This window comes from Ipomoea nil, unplaced genomic scaffold (assembly GCF_001879475.1).
Source record: "Ipomoea nil cultivar Tokyo-kokei standard unplaced genomic scaffold, Asagao_1.1 scaffold3147, whole genome shotgun sequence".
Classification (NCBI taxonomy): Eukaryota; Viridiplantae; Streptophyta; class Magnoliopsida; order Solanales; family Convolvulaceae; genus Ipomoea; species Ipomoea nil.
In genome coordinates, this window is record NW_017619575.1 from 1792150 (window position 1) to 1819277 (window position 27128).

Here is a 27128-nt window from a genome sequence, read left to right on the forward strand (position 1 = left end):
TCATTCAATATCTCAAAAACTATGAAACTAATCTGGATACATACGCCCATATAGTTTGACTCTTACTCAAAAGAAAGTCTAGCCCATAGTTCTTTAACATAACGTATTTTTCCAAGAGTTAATTTGCATACACTATAATTATATTAACAATCCGTTTACTAATTGCTTCAAATTGCTAAATTAATTTACCGATCTAAATAAATTAATAGTTGTAGTTCATTGGCGGTCAGTTAACCTCAAACTAAGGTGTAGCCGTGTAGGGTTGAAATCCTAACACTACTTTCCTATCGTGGTCCATAAACACTAACATATTGTGTACATTTACCTTATTAACCAGAGCTTTACAAGAGAATTGTTGGTTGCATGAGATTATCTTCCTTCAATATCAGAAATTGTAACATCATTTATAGAACTGCTAGGCTTATTGTCTGTAGAGCTTTGCCTTTCAATAAATGCAGGATGTTTAGGATTGGAAAGTTCTGCAATTTCATTGCTAAGCATTGACAGAACTGTTGAAACATTTGGTCAGTCATCTGCATATTCTTGAACACACAATAGACCGACATGGACGCATCGTCTTATACTCATTTTGAAGTGCATCTCATACACTTGAGGGTCTGCCACTTCTTCCATCTTCGAAGAATTCCACAGTTTCCATGCCTGATTTGAATCAAGAAATTGTGGCGTTGAATTTGGGAAGTTTTGAGAATTTTCTTGGAGGATTAGAATAGAAAGAACTTACATGTGCTACAAGGCTTATTGCAAAGTCATCATGGTAAAATGCAGAGTTCTTCTCCCATGGAGAATTGCTGGATATCAATTAAATCTTGAGACCAGTGCATACAACCAATGCCGGTTCTTCTCCAAGAAACAACCGGTAGAGTTGAGGACATAGTGCAGTTTATTGAACTGCTTCATGTTTGTATAGGTTATATAGGCCATGCCCCCTGTGTCGTCATTAATGATTTGAACTCCATAGTTATAGAAAGAATTCATGTGAGGCAATCCAATGAATATCTGCTTATTCCATAGACCGCTTCTCCAGTAAAGCTTACTGTTATTTTGTAGGACAACCACCTCTAGAATGCTTTGAGGTTGAAGACGATAAGAAAAACTTTCTTAGTGTATTGCGTTAACTCAATGCAAACTATAAAGCAGCAGATCAGATAATGAAAGTAGACAGTAGACTTGATACTGTCCATAAACTCGAGATTTTATTTACTAGTCATTGACTGATTGGTTATCCAGTAAATTTGTGAAATAATATTGAATACTAACCCAAAAGAGGTGTACAAGTAAGTGAAACAAGATTGTTGTATCAGAATTCAAGATGTAATAGGTTTAATTTTTATTAACTATTTGTCAAACACCTCGAGAAAATCAGAAATCCAACCTTCCCACGGAATTCCATGGCGTAAAAACTTTTTTGGCCTATTGCCTTCAATCAACCTAAACTATATAGGCATATAGCAGCAGATCACATAATGAATTTAAACTTTACTAGTCATTGTCTTCTCTTGCTTAAATTCTACGATTTTTTTTGAATAATTCACCTATTGTCCTATTCACAACGAATTTTATAGTTCGACTCTTTTCAAATTTTCAACGCGTGTTAGACTTTACTTTATTTATCAAGCCAGGTGTTGCCTGCAAATTAGCATTTTCAAAATTTTCTTCCCAACCTTATTGCATGAAAACGAGTAATCAACTAATCAATAATTATATTAAAATATGTTCTGACACCCGAAATGAATGGCGCAGTAGGTGAAGAATGATTCTTATACCTAGATATTGATGACTTTGATTCTTACCAACACTCTCTTGGTATATATATAAGAACAGCTCTGGACCTCCTATATATTTTATGTTAAAATATACTACACGTCTCACATAAGATGAATTCATACAAGCTCAATTAGTTATGTTTTTTATTTAACTTTTAAATCATCAAAATTAATATTTAATTAATTTTATTTTTAATTATCAATGATATGGAATGCCCTTAACAACAAGATTGCTGGATACTTGGATTAGTTGATCATGTGAGATTATAAAAATGAGGAGGGGAGAAACCATAAAAAAAATATCAGGAATGGAATGGGATTTCAATATGTACATATGAAAAAAAAAAAAATTATCTTCCTTCAACATCAGAAATTGTAATACTGTACACAGAACTTTTGCTTTGTTTAGAAGGCTTATTATATGGAGAGCTCTGCCTTCCAGTAAATGCAGGCTGTTTAGGATGGGGAAGCTCTGCAATTTCGCTGCTAAGCATTGACAAAACAGTTGAAACATTTGGTCTGTCATCTGCATATTCTTCAACACACAATAGCCCGACATGGACGTAGCGTCTGATACTCATTTTAAAGCTCATGTCATACACTTCTATTTCTGCCATTTCTTCCATCTTCTCTGAATTCCACAGTTTCCAGGCCTAAAGAATCAAGAAATTGTGGCGTTGAATTTGGTAAGTTTTGAGAATATTTTTCTTTGAGGATTAGAATAGAAAGAACTTACATGTGCTACAAGGCTTATTGCAAAGCCATCATGGTAAAATGCAGAGTTCTTCCTCCCACTGATAATTTCCAGCAACAAAACACCAAAGCTATACACATCTGACTTTTCTGAAAATCTTCCGTTCATTGCATATTCTGGTGCCATGTAACCGCTGCATTAAATAATTTAGCAAATCAGTTGAGCTCTCACCCTCTATGATTAGGCAAAGGAATTAAAGTAAAGAATTCAGAACAACAAATATATGCTTACTATGTGCCTATAACCCTTTGAGTTTTTGCTTGATTCTGGTTGCTTCCAAATATCCTTGCCAAACCAAAATCAGATATTTTGGGATTCAGTTGCTCATCTAATAGGATGTTACTTGCCTTGAGATCTCGATGAACAATTCTCAATCTTGAATCTCTATGAAGATAAAGGAGGCCGCGCCCAATTCCTTCAATAATCATGAAGCGCTTCGTCCAATCAAGAACCACTTCTTTGTTGGGATCTGTTAGATACAATCACCAGAATGCGTGAAAACTAGCAAAAAAAAAAAGTATATTACATAACTATTAGATTATTAACCAACCAAAGAGAAGAGCATCCAAGCTTCCATTTGGCATGAACTCATAAACCAGCATTTTCTCCCCTCTTTCTATACAGCACCCTAGCAGCCTAACTAAATTTCTGTGCTGGAGTTTAGAAATGACTACGACCTCATTCATAAATTCCTTTTCGCCTTGAACAGATGACTCTGAAAGCCTTTTCACAGCAATTTCTTGTCCATCCTCCAATATTCCCTACATAAAACATGTCACAGCTAATTAATTCATTTCTACATACAACCTTCCACCATAGTCAAAAGTGAAAAGAATGAAAGCCATATATACATACCTTGTAGACTGGACCAAAACCACCCTCCCCGAGCTTGTTGCTAGAATGAAAATGCTTGGTTGCTTTTGCTATGATCTCAAAGTCAAATACTGGTAGCTCATCAAGTAGTTTAGCTTGGCTGGAATCTTCTCTAGGCATGATTGAAGATCTTTTGCCTCTGTGCTTAACTGAACCAAAGTACAGGCAAGAAGCAATTGCTAGTGAGCCTATAGTCAATGTAATTACAATAATGATGACTTTTTTGTTTCTCTTTTGGTCTGCAAATCAAAGACAGTTACCCCATGTCAGAATAATAGATAAGATGAACACAGAAACAGACAGATATTAGTATAGAGAATTGAAACAAGACTTTAATTTGTACCAAATTCAGAATATGATAGACGGATGTATAAATCTGCTCCGCCTGTCGAAAACTGCTGGATATCAATTAAATCCTCGGACCAGTGCATACAACCAATCCCGGTGTAGTACGAATAAGCTATGCAGGAACAATCTCTCAAACAGTCAGTTTCACAAGAGTCATCAAGAGAAGGCACCCAATGAGCAAAATCTGGCACTTTCATCCTCTGCAACTTCAAGAACCCATCTTTCTTGTTGTTTTCCTCATTCGAGCTGTTTCTGTGACACTGAAGTGCAGCTTTTCTGATGCACCCACTGCTCCAATTTCCATTGCCCCATTCCATTTCATCTTTGGGTCTATAACCCTTCAAACAACTACAACTTTTTGAAGCATAGGGATCATAAATTCCAAATGGCCCACACTTGTCATACAGATCACATCGCTGCCCACGTATACCAATTTCCGATTTCACCACCCATTGGTCTGATCTCCCCACCCATTGGCTCTTCTCTTCATCCCAATGCTTCTCCTCATAACACCCATCAGAGTTGAGGACATAGTGCAATTTAGTGGACTCCTTCATGTTCTTAAAGGTGTCGTAGGTGATGTCCCCTTCGACATCCTTAATGATTTGACTTCCATAGTCATACCCAGAAGTCATGTCCTGCGCTCCAATGAATATCTGCTTATTCCATAGACCGGTTCTCCAGTAAATCTTACTGTTATTTTGTACCACAATCAACTCTGGAATGTTTTGATGTCGAAGACGAAGAGAAAAAGTCCCCGGGGATGGATCCCATGGACTTTTCCACGATCTCACCTCCCTTGTTATGCCAATACTTGAACCATTGCCAAGTTTCATTCCCTCGACAACAGTATTGGAGATTTCACCAAAGCTTTCCCATAAATGTCTCCCACTTGAGCTATCTTTCAACACCAAGTTTCCAGTATCCAAGAGCTGAGCAGTAGTATTTGCAGGAGAAGAAGTGGAAATATTAGATTTAGAAGTAGACGACGACCATACTACTCTCTTCTCTCCATCAAACACCACAAGATTCCCATCTTCTAAGATTCCCATGCTTCCGGTGGAATCATCCATACCTTTGTCTCTGTTGGCTACCCATACAACGGTCATTGGCGGGACGTTAAACATGACGCCAACGTAATACTTTGTCGAATTTTCCGGGCGGAAAAATCCCATCTTGAAAGTTTGGGAATTGGAGAGTATAGTTTCTGATCCTTCCAAAGAATGGTGTGGAGTAATTGTATCTGTAGAAACACCAAATTGGAGGAAGAAAAAAGAAATTGTGAGAAAAAGATGGTGGCAGAGGGTTAGAAACCCAACCTTCCTGCGGATTTCCATGGCGTATTAACTATCTTCGCCTATTGCGTGCCTTCAATCAACATAAACTGATCATATAATCAATTTAAACTTTACTATTCATAGTCTTCTCTTGCTTAAATTATACGGAGTATGATTTTATTGAATAGTTCGCTTACTGACAGCGAATTTATATATAGTTTAACTCCTTTTAACTTTTGAACGCCTGTTAGAATTGACTATATTTATCGAGTTAGATCAAAGATGCATGAGAATTAGCATTTGAAATTTCTCCGGTAACATAGTGTTTTAGACTATGGGGGGATTTCTTTGAAATATGATAATTAAAATTAAAAAGGAAAATAATTAAATAAGTCCTTAAATTTTACTTAAAAAGTCAATTAACCCCCTAAGTTTTTAAAAAGTATAATTACACCCTTTAATATGTTATATTTATGTAATGAAGTCTAAAAATCAGTCAATGACCTGCTATTACAAGTCATTAGGGTTCCGACATCAATTTTATCCATCTCGGACGATAATTCGGTGGCCGAAAACCGCCGAACTGTCTCTAGTCGCTGTCTACCTGAGAAGGCGACCAAACCAAATATTGTTTGATAATAATAATAATAATAACAACAACAACAACAATAATAATAATAATAATAATAATAATAATAATAATAATAATATTATTATTATTATTATTATTATTATTATATAATAATAATAATAATAATAATAATAATAATAATATATATAATAATAATAATAATAATAATAATAATAATAATAATAATAAATAAATAAATAAATAAATAAATAAATAAAAGAAGTAATCTAAGTCCCTCGATGCCTATTCCGTCGTTCAGTTCCTATTCTCATTGGTATCTCTCTTAAATTTTGTAATTTGATTTCTTTATAGCTTGTTCTCTACTTTGCACTTTTGTTGTTTGCTGCAATTGTTCTTTACCTCACAATTAGTACTTAGTAGTATGTTTGAACTTTGAATTGCTATTTTGTTATATAATGTTTAGATTTTGGATATTATATTGATTATGTGATTATGTGAATATGTATTGTTTGGTAGTATGTGTTGGAAAATTAAGAAATGTTGAAATTTGGGGAATTTTAAACCGAACCGAAGTAAATCCGAATCGAAACCGAACCGAACTCTAATGGTAAACTGAATGGTTTAATTTCTTTAAAACAGAAAATCGAAACCAAAGTCCGAAATGCCCACCCCTTATTATTGATAACATGTGCCAATGACAATATATTAAAAATGACCGTGTATCTTAGTGATCAACCTTACAATATGGTACCATAATTCAAAATATAACAATTGATTAGACAATAACAATAGTAGATACGGTTATACGGACACACAGTCAAGGGCATAGTTAAGCCGTGAGGAATGGTCAATTGATTCATTAATTTAAACTCTTACTTTATTCTCCTATAAAATTGTAATTTTTTTTCACTATAGTTCCATCCGGTATGTATACCAAACGTCTAGTAAAATTTTAAAATTAAGAGACATGTGAATTGAAAAGTCACTTATCAGAAATATAATTCCTGTACTTAAATGGTGACAAATTTGGTTTCAGTACATGTTTCAAACAATACAAACTCACACAAAGACCAATTAATTAAGTTTTTATTTAACTTTTTAGTCATCAAATTTAATATTGAATTAAATATATTTTAAATTATTAAAAATATTGAATGCCCTTGACAAGAGATTGTTGGATTAGTTGGTCAGATTAGATTATAAAGACTGGAATGTGCTTTCAATATGTACATATATGTAAAAGAAAATTATCTTCCTTCAACATCAGAAATTGTAATACTATACACATAACTTTTACTTTGTTTAGATGGCTTATTATCTGAAAATCTCTGCCTTCCAGTAAAGGCAGGCTGTTTGGGATGAGGAAGCTCTACAATTTCACTACTAAGCATTGACAAAACAGTTGAAACATTTGGTCTGTCATCTGCATATTCTTGAACACACAATAGGCCGATATGGACGCATCGTCTTATACTCATTTTGAAGCTCATGTCATACACTTCAGGTTCTGCCATTTCTTCCATCTTCTCTAAATTCCACAGTTTCCATGCCTGAGAATCAAGAAATTGTGGTGATGAGTTTGGATAGTGTTTTGATCATCAATGAAATTTTCTTTGAAGATCAGGGAGAACTTACATGTGCTGCAAGACTTATTGCAAAGTCATCATGGTAAAATGTAGAGTTCTTCCTCCCACTAACAATTTCTAACAACAAAACTCCAAAACTAAACACATCTGATTTTTCTGAAAATTTTCCGTTCATTGCATATTCTGGTGCCATGTAACCGCTGCATTAAATAATTTAACAAATCATTTGAGCTCTCACATTTTATGGTTAATGAAGCAAAGGAAAGTACAGAATTCAAAACAGCAAATATATGCTTACTATGTGCCTATAACCCTTTGAGTTTTGGCTTGATTCTCGTTGCTTCCAAATATCCTTGCCAAACCAAAATCAGATATTTTTGGATTCAGTTGCTCATCTAATAGGATGTTACTTGCCTTGAGATCTCGATGAACGATTCGCAATCTTGAATCTCTGTGAAGATAAAGGAGGCCTCGGCCAATTCCTTCAATAATCATTAAGCGCTTCGTCCAATCAAGTACCACTTCCTTGTTGGGGTCTGTCATATACAATCACCAGAATGAAAACTAGCAAAAAAGAGTATATTAAATAACTATATATTAGTTTATTAACCAACCAAAGAGAAGAGAATCCAAGCTTCCATTTGGCATGAACTCATAAACCAGCATTTTCTCCCCTCTTTCTATACAGCACCCAAGCAGCCTAACCAGATTTCTGTGCTGGAGTTTGGAAATCACGACAACCTCGTTCATAAACTCTTTTTGGCCTTGAGCAGAAGACTCTGAAAGTCTTTTCACTGCGATTTCTTGTCCATCCTCCAATACTCCCTACATAAAACATGCCACAACTAATTTCATTTGTACATACAACCTTCCACTATAGTCACAAGGAAAAAGAAAGCCACATATACCTTGTAGACCGAACCAAAACCACCCTCCCCGAGCTTGTTGCCAGAATGAAAATGCTCGGTTGCTTTTGCTATGATCTCAAAGTCAAATGTTGGTAGCTCATCAAGTAGCTTAACTTGGCTGGCGTCTTCTCTAGGCATGATTTTTGAAGATTTTTTGCCTCTGTGCTTAAGCAAACCAAAGTACAGGCAAGAAGCAATTGCTAGTGAGCCTATAGTCAATGTAATTACAATAATGATGACTTTGTTGTTTCTGTTTTGATCTGCAAATCAAAGACAGTTATCCCATGCATCAGAATATTGGAGTACAATAAGATGAACACAGAAACAGACAGATATTAGTATAGAGAATTGAAACAAGACTTTAATTTGTACCAAATTCTGAATATGGTAGACGGATGTATAAATCTGCTCCTCCTGTCGAAAACTGCTGGATATCAATTAAATCCTCAAACCAGTGCATACAACCAATCCCGGTGTAGTACGAATAAGCTATGCAGGCACAATCTCTCAAACAGTCAGTTTCACAAGTCTCATCAAGAGAAGGCACCCAATGAGGTAAATCTGGCACTTTCACCCTCTGCAACTTCAAGAACCCATCTTTCTTGTTGTTTTCCTCAGTCGAGCTGTTTCTATGACACTGAAGTGCAGCATTTATGATGCACCCACTGCTCCAATTTCCATTGCCCCATTCCATTTCATCTTTGGGTCTATAACCCTTCAAACAACTACAACTTTTTGAAGCATAGGGATCATAAATTCCAAATGGCCCACACTTGTCATACAGATCACATTGCTGCCCACTTATACCAATTTCCGATTTCACCACCCATTGGTCCGATTTCAACACCCATTGGCTCTTCTCTTCATCCCAATGCTTCTCCACATAACACCCATCAGAGTTGAGGACATAGTGCAATTTAGTGGACTCCTTCATGTTCTTAAAGGTGTCGTAGGTGATATTCCCTTCGACATCCTTAATGATTTGACTTCCATAGTCATACCCAGAATTCATGTTCTGCGATCCAATGAATATCTGCTTATTCCATAGACCGGTTCTCCAGTAAATCTTACTGTTATTTTGTAGCACAATCACCTCTGGAATGTTTTGATGTCGAAGACGAAGAGAAAAAGTCCCCGGGGATGGATCCCATGGACTTTTCCACGATCTCAACTCCCTCGTTATGCCAATACTCGAACCATTGCCAAGTTTCATTCCCTCGACAGCAGTATTGGAGATTTCACCAAAGCTTTCCCATAAATATCTCCCACTTGAGTTATCTTTCAACACCAAGTTTCCTGTATCCAGGAGCTGAGCAGTAGTATTTGCAGGAGAAGAAGAAGTGGAAATATTAGATTTAGAAGTAGACGACCATACGACTCTCTTCTCTCCATCCAACACCAAAAGATTCCCATCTTCTGAGATTCCCATGCTTCCCCTGGAATCATCCATACCTTTGTCTCTGTTGGCTACCCATACAACGGCCATTGAAGGGACGTTAAACATGATGCCAACGTAATACTTGGTCGAATTTTCCGGGCGGAAAAATTCCATTTTGAAATTTTGGGAATTGGAGAGTATAGTTTCTGATCCTTCCAAAGAATGGTGTGCAGTAATTGTATCTGTAGAAACACCAAATTGGAGGCAGAAAAAAGAAATTGTGAGAAAAAGATGGTGGCAGAGGGTGAGAAACCCAACCTTCCTGCGGAATTCCATGGCGTATGTATAAACTTTCTTTGCCTCTTCCTTGCCTTCAATCAACATAAACTATATAGCAGCAGATCACATAATGAATCATAGTCTTCTCTTGCTTAAATTCCATGATATTTTTTGAATAATTCGCCTACTGACAACGAATTTTATATTTTGACTATTTTTAATGTTTTAACGCGTGTTAGACTTTTCTAGTTCTATAAATAGTATTATAAAGAAGAGACCAAAGTTTGAAACTTCATTATGCTCAATGTAAATGGATTTCTTGTAGGCTTAAGTATTTGTCTCTGTTTGATGAGCAAATAAGTTATTGTGATTTACAATCTCTTACATATTCTGTCGGTCTGAAGTGTGGATCTTTGAAATTGGAGATTCATCCTTTATTATGAGAAAAAAAAATTTTGATATGGAAATTTGTTGGTAATGGTTGTGTGTTAGACTAAGCATGCGACGAGTCTTGATGCTTCGTCTCCAATGTAGACAAATTGTGTCAAGTTGAGACCTCCTCATGGCAAATTATTGTGTGGACTATGGTCCACATAATGTTGTATAGATCATAAATAAAAATATATTTTTAATATACTAAAAATACATTATTTTTGTACTGAATGTACATTATATAAAATAATATATATTTAATATTTAAATATTATATTTTTTTAAATTCAAAATACATTTTTAATATATTAAAAGTACATTATTTTTGAACTAAATGTACATTATTTTATAGTATACAAAAATATGATCCACACAACTAATGATTGATTATTGCCTCCCCATGGGATGACTTTAGTATCTAGGATTCATGGGGTTGAAGGCTTAACGATTTTCATAGTGTTGGAAACAAGACTTTTTGTCCCCTATCGAGATCATTGGTCACCAAATGCCATTATATATACTTTTCAAATTTGTACAATAAAAATAATATCATATCAATGGCATAGTAATTTAATTGTATTTTTATATGCAATTCATATTCTATATCTCTTTTTCCTTTCACATAGAAATGAGATTTCATGTAATTATAATTTTAATATTTTTTTTATCACAATTACTAATTTTTAATATTTTAATATGAGAATATTTCAACTATTTTTCTCTATGCGATGTGGGAGATGGTCAAAGGTGAGCTATGTGGTGAGGAGTGGGTCAATTGAGCCATTGAAAATTTAAAATTATATATATTTAAAATTTTAAAGATGAATATACTCAAATTAAAATACTAAAGAATCACACAACACTATGGAAGGGGAGGAGCGTACAAAGTGGGCACAATTTTATATTCATAATTTTTATATTGTAAATTCATAAAATTTATATTGTAGATCATAATTTTTACATCGTAGATTCATAATTTAAATACAATAAATTCATAATTTCTATACACCCTATTGGAAATTATGGAATTTTCGACCACCCTACAGTAGATTAATAATTTCTATACTGCAGATTTATAATTTCTAAACTGTATAATTATCAAATTATGAACATATAGTTTTGTGATTTGTGAATACATAGTTCAACAATTGAGAATATGAACATAAAAAATTATGAATATATAGCTCTATAATAATGAACATATATTTATAAAATTATGAACATATAGCTCTATCACATGTTCACAAACCTAATACTGTAGATTCATAATTTGTATACTGTAGTTTCATAATTTAAATACAGTAGATTTATAATTTCTAAATTTCTATATACTGACATGTTGGTGATAATGAACCAAAATTGATTTAATATCCCATAATAATATTTATATATATACACACGAAAATATATAAAATATTATGATATATATCCGAAATATATATACACACAAATATATATAAATCAGACCACACAGTTATATATATATATATATATATATATATATATATATATATATATATATATATATATATATATATATATATATATATATATATATATATATATATATATATACACGCGCGAAAAGATATACATATATCTATATCAACCGAAATAGAATTTGTAATCCTCCAGATTACAATTTCAATCAACAAGAAAGTAGAAAGGATTTTTGCTTAGAGCATAATCCAAAACAAAAGAGAAGGAGAAGGAAAGAAAGAAGTAAGTACGAGTTAGGCAAAGTACATTTTTTCCTTAAAACCTTATTTGCCACATCACAAGAGTGCTAGGAGCGCCTGTGGCCTAGATTTCACAGGATAAAACGTACAACGGTTCGACGTTTGAGCACCCAAACGAACGAACCCGGCAAACAAGAGCACGGGCAGAACACAGCTTCAAGATTGGAGTAGGAGCAGAGTTTTGAAAGAGTAAAACTATGTGTGTGTTGTGTCTCTTTGTTCGTAGTTCTTGACTACTTCACTGTGTGAAATATATGTTGTCCCACTCCCTTCTTATATAAGAGGTGAAGAATCAATAGCATTCAATTTTGACATTTAATGCACGATTTGTAACACCTGAAACAGCCACCATTATTTGAGATTTAATTCAAAAATTCAAAACTGGAATTAATACAAGATTAATTCTGTAACAGGCAGCCACCTTCAATGTTGGAAAAAATTACCGCAAGGCCAGCCAATTTCGTGCCCGCAGGTGCGGGCGCACACGAGTTTAGGGTTGGTTCATGCTTTTTTTTATCTCAATTCAGGATTTGATTTGCAACCCCTCCCCTCCGTGCGAGAGAGAGCCTCTATGCTATGCAGGGACGGAGCCAAAGGGGGGCAGCTGCACCCCCTCACCCCACTCCCACCCCATATATAGTCTTTGTATGTATATATGTATATATAGTACAAGTTTTAGTATTAGTATAAAAAAAAAACTATAAAGTGTTAACAAGAGTGAGTTAGATTAGGTGGTAGAGCACATATTTGGCAATAATGAGGTTAACAGTATAAATCTTAATATCAACATAGTTTTACAATTCATCCGTCTGTACTATTTCGCCCCCTCAACCAAATTTCTGGCTCTGTCCCTGATGCTATACATTCAATAAGCCTCTAAAAGACACTCTTGTATAAATACCCCATCCCAAACCAATGTGAGACAAAAGTTCACTTTTTCCCTTCATTTTTTCAACTCAATGGGTCTACTTTGAGAATCAATATCTCATTCACCCATTATCCGTTTTGAGCGTACAATATATCAATCTCTTCGTCTCACTACGAAGAATCCGAATCCACTTTGATCCGACCCAAATCGAAAGTAAGCCCACTAATAATTGTACCACAAAGTAGCCACTTAACATGTCATTTTATGCCATTTTAATGTTATTTTTCCAACAATAACTCCCTTGTTATGCCAATACTCGAACCATTGCCAAGTTTCATTCCCTCGACAACAGTATTGGAGATTTCACCAAAGCTTTCCCATAAATATCCCCCACTTGAGCTATCTTTCAACACCAAGTTTCCAGTATCCAGGAGCTGAGCAGTAGTGTTTGCAGGAGAAGAAGAAATACTAGAAGACCATACTACTCTCTTCCCTCCATCCAACACCACAAGATTCCCATCTTCTGAGATTCCCATGCTTCCCCTGGAATCATCCATACCTCTGTCTCTGTTGGCTACCCATACAACGGTCATTGACGGGACGTTAAACATGACGCCAACGTAATACTTGGTCGAATTTTCCGGGCGGAAATTTTGGGAATTGGAGAGTAAAGTTTCTGATCCTTCCAAAGAATGGTGTGGAGTAATTGTATGTGTAGAAACACCAAATTGGACGAAGAAAAAAGAAATTGTGAGAAAAAGATGGTGGCAGAGGGTTAGAAACCCAACCTTCCTGCGGATTTCCATGGCGTATAAACTTTCTTCGCCTGTTGCGTGCCTTCAATCAACATAAACTATAAACTGATCATATAGGTCTTGTTTGGTAAAAAATTGGCCTATAGATCAATTTTGACTTATTTGACCACTATTAATTGTTTGATTTAGTTAAAATCACAATATAAATGTTTGGTTAATTAGCTTTTTGCAATTCCAAAAGGCTAAAATTGAAAAAGTTACCTCAAACAACTTTTTAAATTAGCTTTTTCAAAAAAAAAAATTATACCAAACAGCTAACAGTTAAAAGCTAATTTACCAAACACTTTTCTACAATCAGCTAATGTTATCAACTATTTATACCCTCTAATTAATACAATCAGCTAACAATTAACAGCTATCAGCTAACAGCCATTTTACCAAACATGGCCATGCATAATCAATTTAAACTTTACTAGTCATATTCTTCTCTTGCTTAAATTATACGGAGTATGATTTTATTGAATAATTCGCTTACTGAGCGAATTTATATATAGTTTGACTGTCTTTAACTTTTGAACGCCTGTTAGAATTGACTATATTTATCGAGCTAGATCGATGTTGCATGGGAATTAGCATTTTGAAATTTCTCCGGTAACATAGTGTTTTAGACCAATTGTTATATCGTATGTACATAATTATATAATAGAATACACATAAATTTCTAATATAATAAATATAATTTTAATATAATACATAATACACATAAATTCTTAACATAATACACATAAACTCTTAGAGCGTACAATGTATTGTGCACCCTGGTGCACGATATAATTTGTTGTTTTAGACTAAGCAGGGATTTTGTTGAAACATGATACGGAGTAATTAAAATTCAAAAGAGAAATGGTTAAATAAGCCCTTTAATTGTATTTAAAAAGTCAATAAGCCCCCTAAACTTTTAAAAAGTACAATTACACCCTTTAACATGTTATATTTATGTAATGAAGTCTAAAATCAGTCAATGACCTATTATTTTATTACCTCAATATACCATGTTAAATTATGTGATTGCACTTTTTAAAAGTTCAGGGGGTTAATTGATTTTTCAGGTAAAATTTAGGAGTTTATTTGACCATTTTCCCAATTAAAAAATTTTGACATTTTAACAAAAATAGTCTATATTTGGTATATAAAAATAAAAAAGTCAAATAAACTACTAAATTATATACATAAATACAAGAGAAAAATACATGTTTAGTTCCTCAATTGTTTTTTTTAGTATCTATTTTAGTATCTAAATGTTTTTCATTGCAATGTACCCTTAGCTCTTTAAAAAATTACAATTTTAACCTCAGAAGAAACAAAAATATTAACTAATGCATTCCTTTTAATGTACATATTGACATGTACATAGTGATTCAGTGAACCTCCTTCCATCATTTGTAATGTTCTTTGCTTTGATTAGGGCCGAATTTTAGGTTGTGCAAGCTGGGCTACCGCACAGGGCCCCCAATTTTAGAGGGGCCCCAAATTTTAGAGGTTCAATATTTAATTTTTACCTAGTTAGTTTAGAAAAAAAAATTAAAAGTTTTTAATTGAATTTAAATGGTTTCATGAAGAGATGGTAAGAATGTGTATTTATTGTATTTTAACTTGGAGGTCAAAGGTTCGAAACTTGCATATATTGATTTTAAAAATTGTTATTTTGGTAGGACCATATTTATTTATCAGAACAGGGCCACAAAAACTTAAAATACAGCCCCGGCTTTGATCTTAATGAATGATTTCCCTTTGGTTTCAATAAAATAAAATAAAGAAAAAAGTTGATACTAATTGTCATATAATTGTATAACGGCGAATAAATCGGTGTTGCATTAATAAAGTAGTAATTTCGGTGGCTCAACAAAAGACTAATGACCTATGCATTTCCCATCACAAAAGAGTCAAAGAGATGTTACTGGAATATGATAATGTGTACTTTTAATTTGAGAAAATCACACTTTTGATCCTTCAATTGTTCTTAGATATGCAATATAGTTTTCCATTGTTAATTTTGTAAAATTAGTACCTTAAATATTTAAACCGTAGTCAATTTGACCTTTCGGTCAAATTTTTCTCAAACCAGGGTTAATACCATAGACAGTTTGATAATTTCACAATGTCCTTAGTAACTCCATTCTCCTCCCAGCCATTTACCCCTAATTCATTTCAGCCCTAGCTTTCATATGGGATTAAATTTGTTAACCCCCAAATCCTTGATCCTACTGCTGCGAAGAGGAGCCGGTGACGTTGAAGACCTGGAAGGCAGAGGCCATTTTCTGGTTTAGGCTGTGAGGGAGGCGTTGAGCAACGCCGACGTGTAGATTCCTAAGTATGAGTTTACAAGGCAGGCGGACATGGCTTCCGAGAAGTACGCGGCGGCTTGTTGTGGGGAGGTTCCGTATGGGGTTGAGAGCTTCGAGACTTGGAGGAGCATTCTGTTTGCTTCGTCTAAGTTGTCGACGGTGACGGCTTCCGCGCATTGTAGGAGTAAGGTTAATAGATGGAGGCCTTCTTCCAATTTGTAGGGATTAGTTGGTCATATTAGATTATAAAAATGAGGACTGGAATGTGCTTTCAATATGTACATATATGAAAAAAAAAATTTATCTTGCTTCAACATCAGATATTGTAATACTATACACATAACTTTTGCTTTGTTTAGATGGCTTATTATCTGGAAATCTCTGCCTTCCAGTAAAGGCAGGCTGTTTGGGATGAGGAAGCTCTACAATTTCACTACTAAGCATTGACAAAACAGTTGAAACATTTGGTCTGTCATCTGCATATTCTTGAACACACAATAGGCCGATATGGACGCATCGTCTTATACTCATTTTGAAGCTCATGTCATACACTTCAGGTTCTGCCATTTCTTCCATCTTCTCTAAATTCCACAGTTTCCATGCCTGAGAATCAAGAAATTGTGGTGATGAGTTTGGATAGTGTTTTGATAATCAATGGAATTTTCTTTGAGGATCAGGGAGAACTTACATGTGCTGCAAGACTTATTGCAAAGTCATCATGGTAAAATGTAGAGTTCTTTCTCCCACTCACAATTTCTAGCAACAAAACTCCAAAACTAAACACGTCTGATTTTTCTGAAAATTTTCCGTTCATTGCATATTCTGGTGCCATGTAACCGCTGCATTAAATAATTTAACAAATCATTTGAGCTCTCACCTTCTATGGTTAATTAAGCAAAGGAAAGTACAGAATTCAGAACAACAAATATATGCTTACTATGTGCCTATAACCCTTTGAGTTTTGGCTTGATTCTCGTTGCTTCCAAATATTCTTGCCAAACCAAAATCAGATATTTTTGGATTCAGTTGCTCATCTAATAGAATGTTACTTGCCTTAAGATCTCGATGAATGATTCGCAATCTTGAATCTCTGTGAAGATAAAGGAGGCCTCGGCCAATTCCTTCAATAATCATTAAGCGCTTCGTCCACTCAAGAACCACTTCCTTGTTGGGATCTGTCGTATACCATCACTAGAATGAAAACTAGCAAAAAAAAAAAAAAGTATATTACATAACTATATATTAGTTTATTAACCAACCAAAGATAATAGCATCCAAGCTTCCATTTGGCATGAACTCATAAACCAGCATTTTCTCCCCTCTTTCTATACAGCACCCAAGCAGCCTAACCAGATTTCTGTGCTGGAGTTTGGAAATCACGACAACCTCGTTCATAAACTCTTTTTGGCCTTGAGCAGAAGACTCTGAAAGTCTTTTCACTGCGATTTCTTGTCCATCCTCCAATACTCCCTACATAAAACATGCCACAACTAATTTCATTTGTACATACAACCTTCCACTATAGTCACAAGGGAAACGAAAGCCACATATACCTTGTAGACTGAACCAAAACCACCCTCCCCGAGCTTGTTGCCAGAATGAAAATGCTCGGTTGCTTTTGCTATGATCTCAAAGTCAAATACTGGTAACTCATCAAGTAGCTTAACTTGGCTGGCGTCTTCTCTAGGCATGATTTTTGAAGATTTTTTGCCTCTGTGCTTAAGCAAACCAAAGTACAGGCAAGAAGCAATTGCTAGTGAGCCTATAGTCAATGTAATTACAATAATGATGACTTTTTTGTTTCTCTTTTGGTCTGCAAATCAAAGACAGTTACCCCATGTCAGAATAATAGATAAGATGAACACAGAAACAGACAGATATTAGTATAGAGAATTGAAACAAGACTTTAATTTGTACCTAATTCTGCATATGATAGACGGATGTATAAATCTGCTCCTCCTGTCAAAAACTGCTGGATATCAATTAAATCCTGGGACCAGTGCATACAACCAATCCCAGTGTAGTACGAATAAGCTATGCAGGCACAATCTCTCAAACAGTCAGTTTCACAAGTCTCATCAAGAGAAGGCACCAAATGAGGTAAATCTGGCACTTTCACCCTCTGCAACTTCAAGAACCCATCTTTCTTGTTGTTTTCCTCATTCGAGCTGTTTCTGTGACACTGAAGTGCAGCTTTTCTGATGCACCCACTGCTCCAATTTCCATTGCCCCATTCCATTTCATCTTTGGGTCTATAGCCCTTCAAACAACTACAACTTTTTGAAGCATAGGGATCATAAATTCCAAATGGCCCACACTTGTCATACAGATCACATTGCTGCCCACTTGTACCAATTTCCGATTTCACCACCCATTGTTCCGATTTCAACACCCATTGGCTCTTCTCTTCATCCCAATGCTTCTCCACCAGACACCCAGCAGAGTTGAGGACATAGTGCAATTTAGTGGACTCCTTCATGCTCTTAAAGGTGTCGTAGGTGATGTCCCCTTCATCATCCTTAATGATTTGAGTTCCATAGTCATACCCAGAATTCATGTTCACCACTCCAATGAATATCTGCTTATTCCATAGACCGGTTCTCCAGTAAATCTTACTGTTATTTTGTACCACAATCACCTCTGGAATGTCTTGATGTTGAAGACGAAGACAATAAGAAAAAATCCCCAGGGATGGATCCCATGGACTTTTCCACGATCTCAACTCCCTTGTTATGCCAATACTCGAACCATTGCCAAGTTTCATTCCCTCAACAATAGTATCGGAGATTTCACCAAAGCTTTCCCATAAAAAGCTTCCACTTGAGCTATCTTTCAACACCAAGTTTCCAGTATCCAGGAGCTGAGCAGTAGTATTTGCAGTTGCAGGAGAAGAAGTTGAAATATTAGATTTAGAAGTAGACGACGACCATACTACTCTCTTCTCTCCATCCAACACCACAAGATTCCCGTCTGCTGAGATTCCCATGCTTCCCCTGGAATCATCCATACCTTTGTCTCTGTTGGCTACCCATACAACGGCCATGGACGGGACGTTAAACATGATGCCAACGTAATACTTGGTAGAATTTTCCGGGCGGAAAAATCCCATCTTGAAATTTTGGGAATTGGAGAGTATAGTTTCTGATTCTTCCAAAGAATGGTGTGCAGTAATTGTATCTCTAGAAACACCAAATTGGAGACAGAAAAAAGAAATTGTGAGAAAAAGATGGTGGCAGAGGGTGAGAAACCCAACCTTCCTGCGGAATTCCATGGCGTATGTATAAACTTTCTTCGCCTCTTGCGTGCCTGCAATCAACATAAACTGATCATATAATCAATTTAGGGTTGAGGTTCTTTGGAAGAATTTAAACTTTACTATTCATAGTCTTCTCTTGCTTAAATTCTATGATTTTTTATTTTTTTTTTTGGAATAATTCGCTTATTTTCAACGAATTTATATAGTTTGACAATTTTTTAAGTTTTGATTTTTGAACGCCTGTTAGACTTGACTATACTTATCGAGCTAGATCGATGTTGCATACTTGCATGGGAATTAACATTTTGAAAATTTCTCCGGTAACATAGTGTTTTAGACTAAGTGGTGGATTTCGTTGAAACATGAAAATTCAAATTAATAATTTATGACATTTTAACAAAAATAGTTTTTTTTTTTTAAAAAAAAATGGGTCTATATTTGGTATAAAAATAAAAAAATCAAATAAACTATTAAATTAAATACATAAATACAAGTGAAAAAAATATATTTTTAATTCCTCAATTGTTTCTTTGATATCTATTTTTGACCCTATAGCTAATTATTTTTCATTGCGATGTACCCCAAACTCTTAAAAACATTACAGTTTTAACCTCTGGAGGAGCAAAATATTAAACTATATTAAATTTTTTTTTTTTTTTTAGTACTAAGATTTAACTTAGTACATAGGTATTTTAAAAGTTTATTACCTTAAACAACATTCCTACCTAAATTTTTCATTTTCAATTATGGTGCATTGTCCCTAATTTTCATGTACAAACTTGTTAGAAATCAACTTTTTTTTTTTTTACATATGAAATATAAAGAATATAGAATATTATAATTAAAGAATAAATATTAAAAATACTAAAAATTCAAGTACTAAGTAAAATATTAATAAAGTTTTGTTGCTTCAGTCTCTAGGGATTAAAAGTACAATTTTTTTGAAAAGTTAGAAGTGTATATTTGATAAGTGCCAAAATGTTAATGTTTTCACCTTACATTTAAACTTATTTTCCTTGTTATTTGTTATAATTTTATCCAAAGTGTCCCTCATTTGATTCATTTGTGTGTTTATGGATAATTTTTGATGATTTAGATGAATTGAGTAATTTTTGGGACATTTTGGATGCATGTAGAGCCAATGAGAAGCTATGAAGATGAGAAACACCTTTTGGAGAGCAAAAAAGTTCACCACGTTTTGAAAATTCGTTAGTAATCGTAGTGTGTTGGACTAAGCATGGAGATGAGTCTTGATGCTTCGTCTCCAATATAGACAAAGAGTTTTATTACATATACTCTCAAATATTACTTCATCAATTTTACTCCCTGATATGATGGGTTTTGATAAGCTATTTTTGTATGTGGATCTCAATACAAGTGTCTACATCAAGATTTTGTGTATGAGAGTAAAAGTTGAAAATAGAAAATTAGAATACACATAACAAACAAATTGTGTCAAGTTGAGACCTCCATCTAGAGACGAATAGTCAAACCCATGGGGAAGACTTTCGTATCTAGATTCATGGAGATGATGGTTGACCTTTGTCTCTAGATCTATGGAGATGAAGGCCTTAACCACTTTTCATAGTGTTATGGAAACAAGACTTTTCTTCAAGAATGGAAACAAGACTTTTTATTCCCTATTGAGATCATTGGTCAATAAATGCCATTATAAACTTTTCAAATTTGTACAATAAATATAATATCATATCAATGTCATAGTAACAACTAACAACTATATATTTTTTAATTTTTTTTAATCACAATTACCATAATATTATGAAACGCAAATTCTGACGGAATCTATTGGTGCGATCTACCCACACGCGTTGATCTTAATATAGTCATCACTATTTGAGGTTTCCTCCCTCCACTGTAATTTAAAAATATTGGATGCCCTTGACAAGAAGATTGTTGGATTAGTTGGTCATGTTAGATTACAAAAATGAGGACTGGAATGGGCTTTCAATATGTACATATGAATAAATTTATCTTCCTTCAACATTAGAAATTGTAACACTATACACAGAACTTCTGCTTTGCTTAGAAGGCTTATTATCTGGAAAGCTCTGCCTTCCCGTAAATGCAGGCTGTTTAGGATGGGGAAGCTCTGCAATTTCACTGCTAAGCATTGACAAAACAGTTGAAACATTTGGTCTGTCATCTGCATATTCTTGAACACACAATAGGCCGACATGGACGCATCGTCTAATACTCATTTTGAAGCTCATGTCATACACTTCAGGTTCTGCCATTTCTTCCGTCTTCTCTAAATTCCACAGTTTCCATGCCTGAGAATCAAGAAATTGTGGTCATGAGTTTGGGTAGTGTTTTGATAATCAATGGAATTTTCTTTGAGGATCACGTAGAACTTACATGTGCTGCAAGGCTTATTGCGTAGCCATCATGGTAAAATCCAGAGTTCTTCCTCCCACTGACAATTTCTAGCAACAAAACTCCAAAGCTAAACACATCTGACTTTTCTGAAAATTTTCCGTTCATTGCATATTCTGGTGCCATGTAACCGCTGCATTAAATAATTTAGCAAATCATTTGAGCACTCACCCTCTATGGTTAATTAGGCAAAGGAAAGTACAGAATTCAGAACAACAAATATATGCTTACTATGTGCCTATAACCCTTTGAGTTTTGGCTTGATTCTCGTTGCTTCCAAATATCCTTGCCAAACCAAAATCAGATATTTTGGGATTCAACTGCTCATCTAATAGGATATTACTTGCCTTGAGATCTCGATGAATGATTCTCAATCTTGAATCTCTATGAAGATAAAGGAGGCCTCGACCAATTCCTTCAATAATCATGAAGCGCTTCGTCCAATCAAGAACCACTTCCTTGTTGGGATCTGTTAGATACAATCACCATAATGAAAACTAGCAAATATATATATATATATATATATATATATATATATATATATATATATATATATATATATATATATATATATATATATATATATTACATTACTATATACTACGTATTAGTTTATTAACCAACCAAAGACAAGAGCATCCAAGCTTCCATTTGGCATGAACTCATAAACCAGCATTTTCTCCCCTCTTTCTATACAGCATCCAAGAAGCCTAACCAGATTTCTGTGCTGGAGTTTGGAAATCACGACAACCTCGTTCATAAACTCTTTTTGGCCTTGAGCAGAAGACTCTGAAAGCCTTTTTACTGCGATTTCTTGTCCATCCTCCAATACTCCCTACATAAAACATGTCACAGCTAATTTGATTTGTACATACAACTTTCCACTATAGTCACAAGTGAAAATTAAAGAAAACTACATATACCTTGTAGACCGGACCAAAACCACCCTCCCCGAGCTTGTTGCCAGAATGAAAATGCTCGGTTGCTTTAGCTATGATATCAAAGTCAAATTTTGGTAGCTCATCAAGTAGCTTAACTTGGCTGGTGTCTTCTCTAGGCATGATTTTTGAAGATTTTTTGCCTCTGTGCTTAAGCAAACCAAAGTACAGGCAAGAAGCAATTGCTAGTGAGCCTATGGTTAATGTAATTACAATAATGATGACTTTGTTGTTTTTGTCTTGATCTGCAAATCAAAGACAGTTAACCCATGCATCAGAATATTGGAGTACAATAAGATGAACATAGAAACAGACAGATATTAGTATAGAGAATTGAAACAAGACTTTAATTTGTACCAAATTCAGAATATGATAGACGGATGTATAAATCTGCTCCTCCTGTCGAAAACTGCTGGATATCAATTAAATCCTCAAACCAGTGCATACAACCAATCCCGGTGTAGTATGAATAAGCTATGCAGGCACAATCTATCAAACAGTCAGTTTCACAAGTGTCATCAAGAGAAGGCACCAAATGAGGTAAATCTGGCACTTTCACCCTCTGCAACTTCAAGAACCCATCTTTCTTGTTGTTTTCCTCATTCGAGCTGTTTCTGTGACACTGAAGTGCAGCTTTTCTGATGCACCCACTGCTCCAATTTCCATTGCCCCATTCCATTTCATCTTTGGGTCTATAACCCTTCAAGCAACTACAACTTTTTAAAGCATAGGGATCATAAATTCCAAATGGCCCACACTTGTCATACAGATCACATTGCTGCCCACTTGTACCAATTTCCGATTTCACCACCCATTGGTCCGATTTCAACACCCATTGGCTCTTCTCTTCATCCCAATACTTCTCCACCAAACACCCAGCAGAGTTGAGGAAATAGTGCAATTTAGTGGACTCCTTCATGTTCTTAAAGCTGTTGTAGGTGATGTGCCCTTCATCATCCTTAATGATTTGACTTCCATAGTCATACCCAGAATTCATGTTCCGCACTCCAATGAATATCTGCTTATTCCATAGACCGCTTCTCCAGTAAATCTTACTGCTATTTTGTACCACAATCACCTCTGGAATCTTTTGATGTCGAAGACAAACAGAAAAAGTCCCCAGGGATGGATCCCAAGGACTTTTCCACGATCTCAACTCCCTCGTTATACCAATACTCGCACCATTGCCAAGTTTCATGTTCTCCAGAAAAGTATTAGTGATATCACCAAAACTTTCCCATAAATATCTTCCACTTGAGCTATCTTTCAACACCAAGTTTCCAGTATCCAGGAGCTGAGCAGTAGTATTTGCAGGAGAAGAAGAAGTGGAAATATTAGATTTAGAAGTAGACGACGACCATACTACTCTCTTCTCTCCATCCAACACCACAAGATTCCCATCTTCTGAGATTCCCATGCTTCCCCTGGAATCATCCATACCTTTGTCTCTGTTGGCTACCCATACAACGGCCATGGACGGGACGTTAAACATGATGCCAACGTAATACTTGGTCGAATTTTCCGGGCAGAAAAATTCCATTTTGAAATTTTGGGAATTGGAGAGTATAGTTTCTGATCCTTCCAAAGAATGGTGTGCAGTAATTGTATCTGTAGAAACACCAAATTGGAGGCAGAAAAAAGAAATTGTGAGAAAAAGATGGTGGCAGAGGGTGAGAAACCCAACCTTCCTGCGGAATTCCATGGCGTATGTATAAACTTTCTTCGCCTCTTGCGTGCCTGCCTGCAATCAACATAAACTGATCATATAATCAATTTAAACTTTACTAGTCATAGTCTTCTCTTGTTTAAATTCTATGATTTTTTTTTTTTTGAATAATTCGCTTATTTTCAACGAATTTATATAGTTTGACAATTTTTTAAGTTTTGAACGCCTGTTAGACTTGACTATATTTATCGAGCTAGATCGATGTTGCATACTTGCATGGGAATTAACATTTTGAAAATTTCTCCGGTAACATAGTGTTTTAGAGTAAGTGCGGATTTAGTTGAAACAACAAAATTCAAATTAATCTCGCATGGGTAGCTCAACTGGTCATAAATGTAAAAGTTGGAAAGAATGACCAGAGATCGAGTCTCACCAGCGGCAGTGTGGAGCAACCTCTCAAAGTGAGAGAGGCTCCTTGTGCGCAGTAAGCAAAGGTCTACCTTAAAAATTAGGGTTGGGTTCAACCTTTTTAAAAGAATGAATATTCAAATTAAAAATTTATGACATTTAGTCTACATTTGGTATTTAAAATTTAAAAAACAAAAGTCAAATAAACTGCTTAATTAAATACATAAATACAAGAGAAAAAATGTATTTTTAATTCCTCAATTGTTTCTTTGTTTACTATCTATTTTAGTCCCTAACTATTTTTCATTGCAATGTACCTCTAACCGTTTAAAAATTGAAGTTTTAACCTTTGTAAGAACAAAATATTAAATTATATTAAAATTTCTCTTTTTTAGTAATAAAATTTTACTTAATACATAGGTATTTTAAAAGTTTATTACCTTTAACAACATTTTCCCTGAATTTTTCATTTTCAATTGTGGTGCATCGACAGCATCGTCTATATTTTTCATGCACAAACATGTTAAAAATCAAGTTTTTTTTTTTATTTTACAAATGCACTACTGGAAATTATGGAATTTTCGACCACCTGAAAGTGATCTTAAATCAAGTTGAAAGCCTTGTTCCGACCACTTTTGGTATCCGGAAAAACCTTTGTTGCTATTTCCGATCACTTTTTGCTTTCAATTTGATTTAAGATCACTTTCAGGTAATCGGAAATTCACTAATTTCCAGTAGTGATGAAATATATGGACTATAGAATATTATAATTAAAGAATAAACATTAAAAGTACTAAAAGGTTCAAGTACTAGATAAAATTTTAATAGAGTTTAATGATTTTGTTGCTCTAGGAATTAAAAGTGTAACATTTTTTAAAAGTTAGAAATGTATATTGCACTAGTATAAAGTTAGGAACTAAAACAGTTAGTAAAGAATAATTAAAAGACTAAAAATATATTTTTAGTATATACAATTAGATCGCTGAAAAAAGCTCATCTTAGATGAGAACTATCTTAAATTGAGACAGTGAGATCTGCCTGATCCTTTGTCTACCGCGTAGACAATTGGTGTCAAGTTGAGACTTTCATCTCTATGTTGAAAGGAATAGTCAAATCAACGTAGATGACTTAGCTTTCATCTCTATATCCATGGAAATGAAGGTTAATAGAAATGAATAGTCAAATCAACGTTGACCTTTGTCTCTGGGTCAATGGAGATGAAGGTCTCAACCATTTTCATAGATTTGAAAACAATATTTTTTGTCCATTTAGAAAGACACATTTATATCATTTGACCACAAAATTTTTAATTAGAATCTCTCATCTTAATTAAGGAGCAATTTCTTAAAGAGCTTGTAGGATATATCCCGATCGACATGAGTTTGGTTCTTCTTGTAATTTATGCAGGATCTTTAGGTCGGGTGTTGTTCACGCAAGGCGGTCGGACCCGGTCGATGGACTTCCCGACCGGTGTTGTTACCCGGTTATCGTGCCTTTACTTTATGAAGAGACAGAAATGTTGAAGAGAGGCACGTGGCAATGTTATACGTCGACAGAGAAGGCTCGCCGGGTGAAGACGCGTGGACGCTACGTGGGTTACATGCCGGTAGGCCGGAAGTTTGTCTCCGGCCAAAGGCTATAAGTACCCACGACGGCTACAGTGAGGAGGACTTTGGGACGATCAACAGGCTATTTACAGAGCAGCCCGACCGCAGTCAATCGGTCCTCAGGGATAGCCATTTAGATTGTATTAGGTTTCCTTTTGATCAATAAAATCCCCTTTTCTATTATTACTTGTTCTCATTTAGTACTTTGACCGCACCACGTGGATATTAGTATTATCAGGAGCGTTATGCCCTGGACCCGTGTTCACTATGTGCATGGTGGACAAACTGTACATTCATAATTTCTATATTGTAGATTTATAATTTCTATACTGTAGATTCACAAAATTTATAATGTAGATTCATAATTTCTATACTGCACATTCATAATTTCTGTACTGTAGATTCATAATTTCTATAATGCACATTCATAATTTCTGTACTGCAGATTCATAATTTCTATACCGTAGATTCATAATTTTTATACTGTAGATTCATAAAATTTATAATGTAGATTCATAATTTGTGTATTGTAAATTCATAATTTGATAACTATGTATTTATAATTTGATAACTATGTGTTCATAATTTGATAACTATGTGTTCATAATTTGATAACTATACAGTTTAGAAATTATGAATCTACATTACATAAATTATGAATCTACAGTACATAAATTATGAACGTGCAGTATAGAAATTATGAATCTACATTATAAATTTTATGAATCTACAATTTAAAAATTATGAATCTACAGTATAAAAATTATGAATCTATAATATAGAAATTATGAACGTATAGCGTGTCCACTATAAATATGGTGGATGCGAGTCCATATCATAATTTACGATTTCTTACCTTATGGGCTTAGGAATAGGGATATCACCCTAAGGCCATCCACACTTGTGGATATTGTGGGGAGAATTCAGAATTAAATCTTCCC

General features: G+C 34.7%; 5 protein-coding genes across 10 annotated transcripts; all 5 read right to left on the bottom strand.

Annotated features, from left to right (window-relative positions):
- Positions 1 to 183: 183 nt before the first annotated feature.
- LOC109167259 (G-type lectin S-receptor-like serine/threonine-protein kinase At1g11300) lies at positions 184 to 10021 on the bottom strand. Of its 6 annotated transcripts, XM_019316270.1 has the most exons (7): positions 8495 to 10021; positions 8123 to 8382; positions 3089 to 3299; positions 2770 to 3007; positions 2521 to 2671; positions 2220 to 2437; positions 184 to 442 (listed from the first exon to the last, which is right to left on the bottom strand). In XM_019316270.1, exons 1-7 carry the CDS (start codon positions 9882 to 9884, stop codon positions 370 to 372), a joined length of 2541 nt encoding a protein of 846 aa, XP_019171815.1. In that variant the 5' UTR covers positions 9885 to 10021; the 3' UTR covers positions 184 to 369. The 6 variants fall into 6 exon arrangements, with proteins under 6 accessions (XP_019171815.1, XP_019171816.1, XP_019171814.1 ...); XM_019316271.1 differs by lacking the exon at positions 2220 to 2437 and having other exon boundaries at positions 348 to 660; XM_019316269.1 differs by lacking the exons at positions 184 to 442; positions 8123 to 8382 and adding an exon at positions 3394 to 3650 and having other exon boundaries at positions 2118 to 2437.
- A 3075-nt stretch (positions 10022 to 13096) lies between these two features.
- On the bottom strand, positions 13097 to 13624 carry LOC109167069 (G-type lectin S-receptor-like serine/threonine-protein kinase At1g11300). Its single transcript, XM_019315972.1, has one exon. The coding sequence runs from the start codon at positions 13622 to 13624 to the stop codon at positions 13097 to 13099; it is 528 nt and encodes a 175-aa protein (XP_019171517.1).
- A 2584-nt stretch (positions 13625 to 16208) lies between these two features.
- LOC109167263 (G-type lectin S-receptor-like serine/threonine-protein kinase At1g11330) lies at positions 16209 to 17457 on the bottom strand. Its single transcript, XM_019316274.1, has 4 exons — positions 17178 to 17457; positions 16856 to 17093; positions 16607 to 16757; positions 16209 to 16521 (listed from the first exon to the last, which is right to left on the bottom strand). Exons 1-4 carry the CDS (start codon positions 17311 to 17313, stop codon positions 16219 to 16221), a joined length of 828 nt encoding a protein of 275 aa, XP_019171819.1. The 5' UTR covers positions 17314 to 17457; the 3' UTR covers positions 16209 to 16218.
- On the bottom strand, positions 17415 to 19254 carry LOC109167070 (G-type lectin S-receptor-like serine/threonine-protein kinase At1g11300). The gene is made up of 2 exons (XM_019315973.1): positions 17836 to 19254; positions 17415 to 17731 (listed from the first exon to the last, which is right to left on the bottom strand). The coding sequence occupies exons 1-2, from the start codon at positions 19235 to 19237 to the stop codon at positions 17415 to 17417; spliced, it is 1719 nt and encodes a 572-aa protein (XP_019171518.1). The 5' UTR covers positions 19238 to 19254.
- A 1799-nt stretch (positions 19255 to 21053) lies between these two features.
- Positions 21054 to 24252, bottom strand: LOC109167260 (G-type lectin S-receptor-like serine/threonine-protein kinase At1g11300). The gene is made up of 6 exons (XM_019316272.1): positions 22864 to 24252; positions 22492 to 22751; positions 22193 to 22403; positions 21800 to 22037; positions 21551 to 21701; positions 21054 to 21465 (listed from the first exon to the last, which is right to left on the bottom strand). The coding sequence occupies exons 1-6, from the start codon at positions 24206 to 24208 to the stop codon at positions 21163 to 21165; spliced, it is 2508 nt and encodes an 835-aa protein (XP_019171817.1). The 5' UTR covers positions 24209 to 24252; the 3' UTR covers positions 21054 to 21162.
- Positions 24253 to 27128: the final 2876 nt, after the last annotated feature.

Coding starts and splice junctions, on each gene's coding strand:
- LOC109167259 (XM_019316267.1), bottom strand. CDS start 9,884: ATGTTGATTGAAGGCAAGGAAGAGGCAAAGAAAGTTTATACATACGCC. Junction 8,383..8,494: donor TCTACCATATTCAGAATTTG/GTACAAATTAAA, acceptor TTTGATTTGCAG/ATCAAAACAGAAACAACAAA. Junction 2,438..2,520: donor CAATAAGCCTTGTAGCACAT/GTAAGTTCTTTC, acceptor TTGATTCTTTAG/GCCTGGAAACTGTGGAATTC.
- LOC109167069 (XM_019315972.1), bottom strand. CDS start 13,624: ATGGAAATCCGCAGGAAGGTTGGGTTTCTAACCCTCTGCCACCATCTT.
- LOC109167263 (XM_019316274.1), bottom strand. CDS start 17,313: ATGAACGAGGTTGTCGTGATTTCCAAACTCCAGCACAGAAATCTGGTT. Junction 17,094..17,177: donor CTTGGATGCTATTATCTTTG/GTTGGTTAATAA, acceptor GGTATACGACAG/ATCCCAACAAGGAAGTGGTT. Junction 16,522..16,606: donor CAATAAGTCTTGCAGCACAT/GTAAGTTCTCCC, acceptor CTTGATTCTCAG/GCATGGAAACTGTGGAATTT.
- LOC109167070 (XM_019315973.1), bottom strand. CDS start 19,237: ATGTTGATTGCAGGCACGCAAGAGGCGAAGAAAGTTTATACATACGCC. Junction 17,732..17,835: donor TCTATCATATGCAGAATTAG/GTACAAATTAAA, acceptor TTTGATTTGCAG/ACCAAAAGAGAAACAAAAAA.
- LOC109167260 (XM_019316272.1), bottom strand. CDS start 24,208: ATGGAATTCCGCAGGAAGGTTGGGTTTCTCACCCTCTGCCACCATCTT. Junction 22,404..22,491: donor GTTTTGGTCCGGTCTACAAG/GTATATGTAGTT, acceptor TGTTTTATGTAG/GGAGTATTGGAGGATGGACA. Junction 22,038..22,192: donor CTTGGATGCTCTTGTCTTTG/GTTGGTTAATAA, acceptor TGTATCTAACAG/ATCCCAACAAGGAAGTGGTT.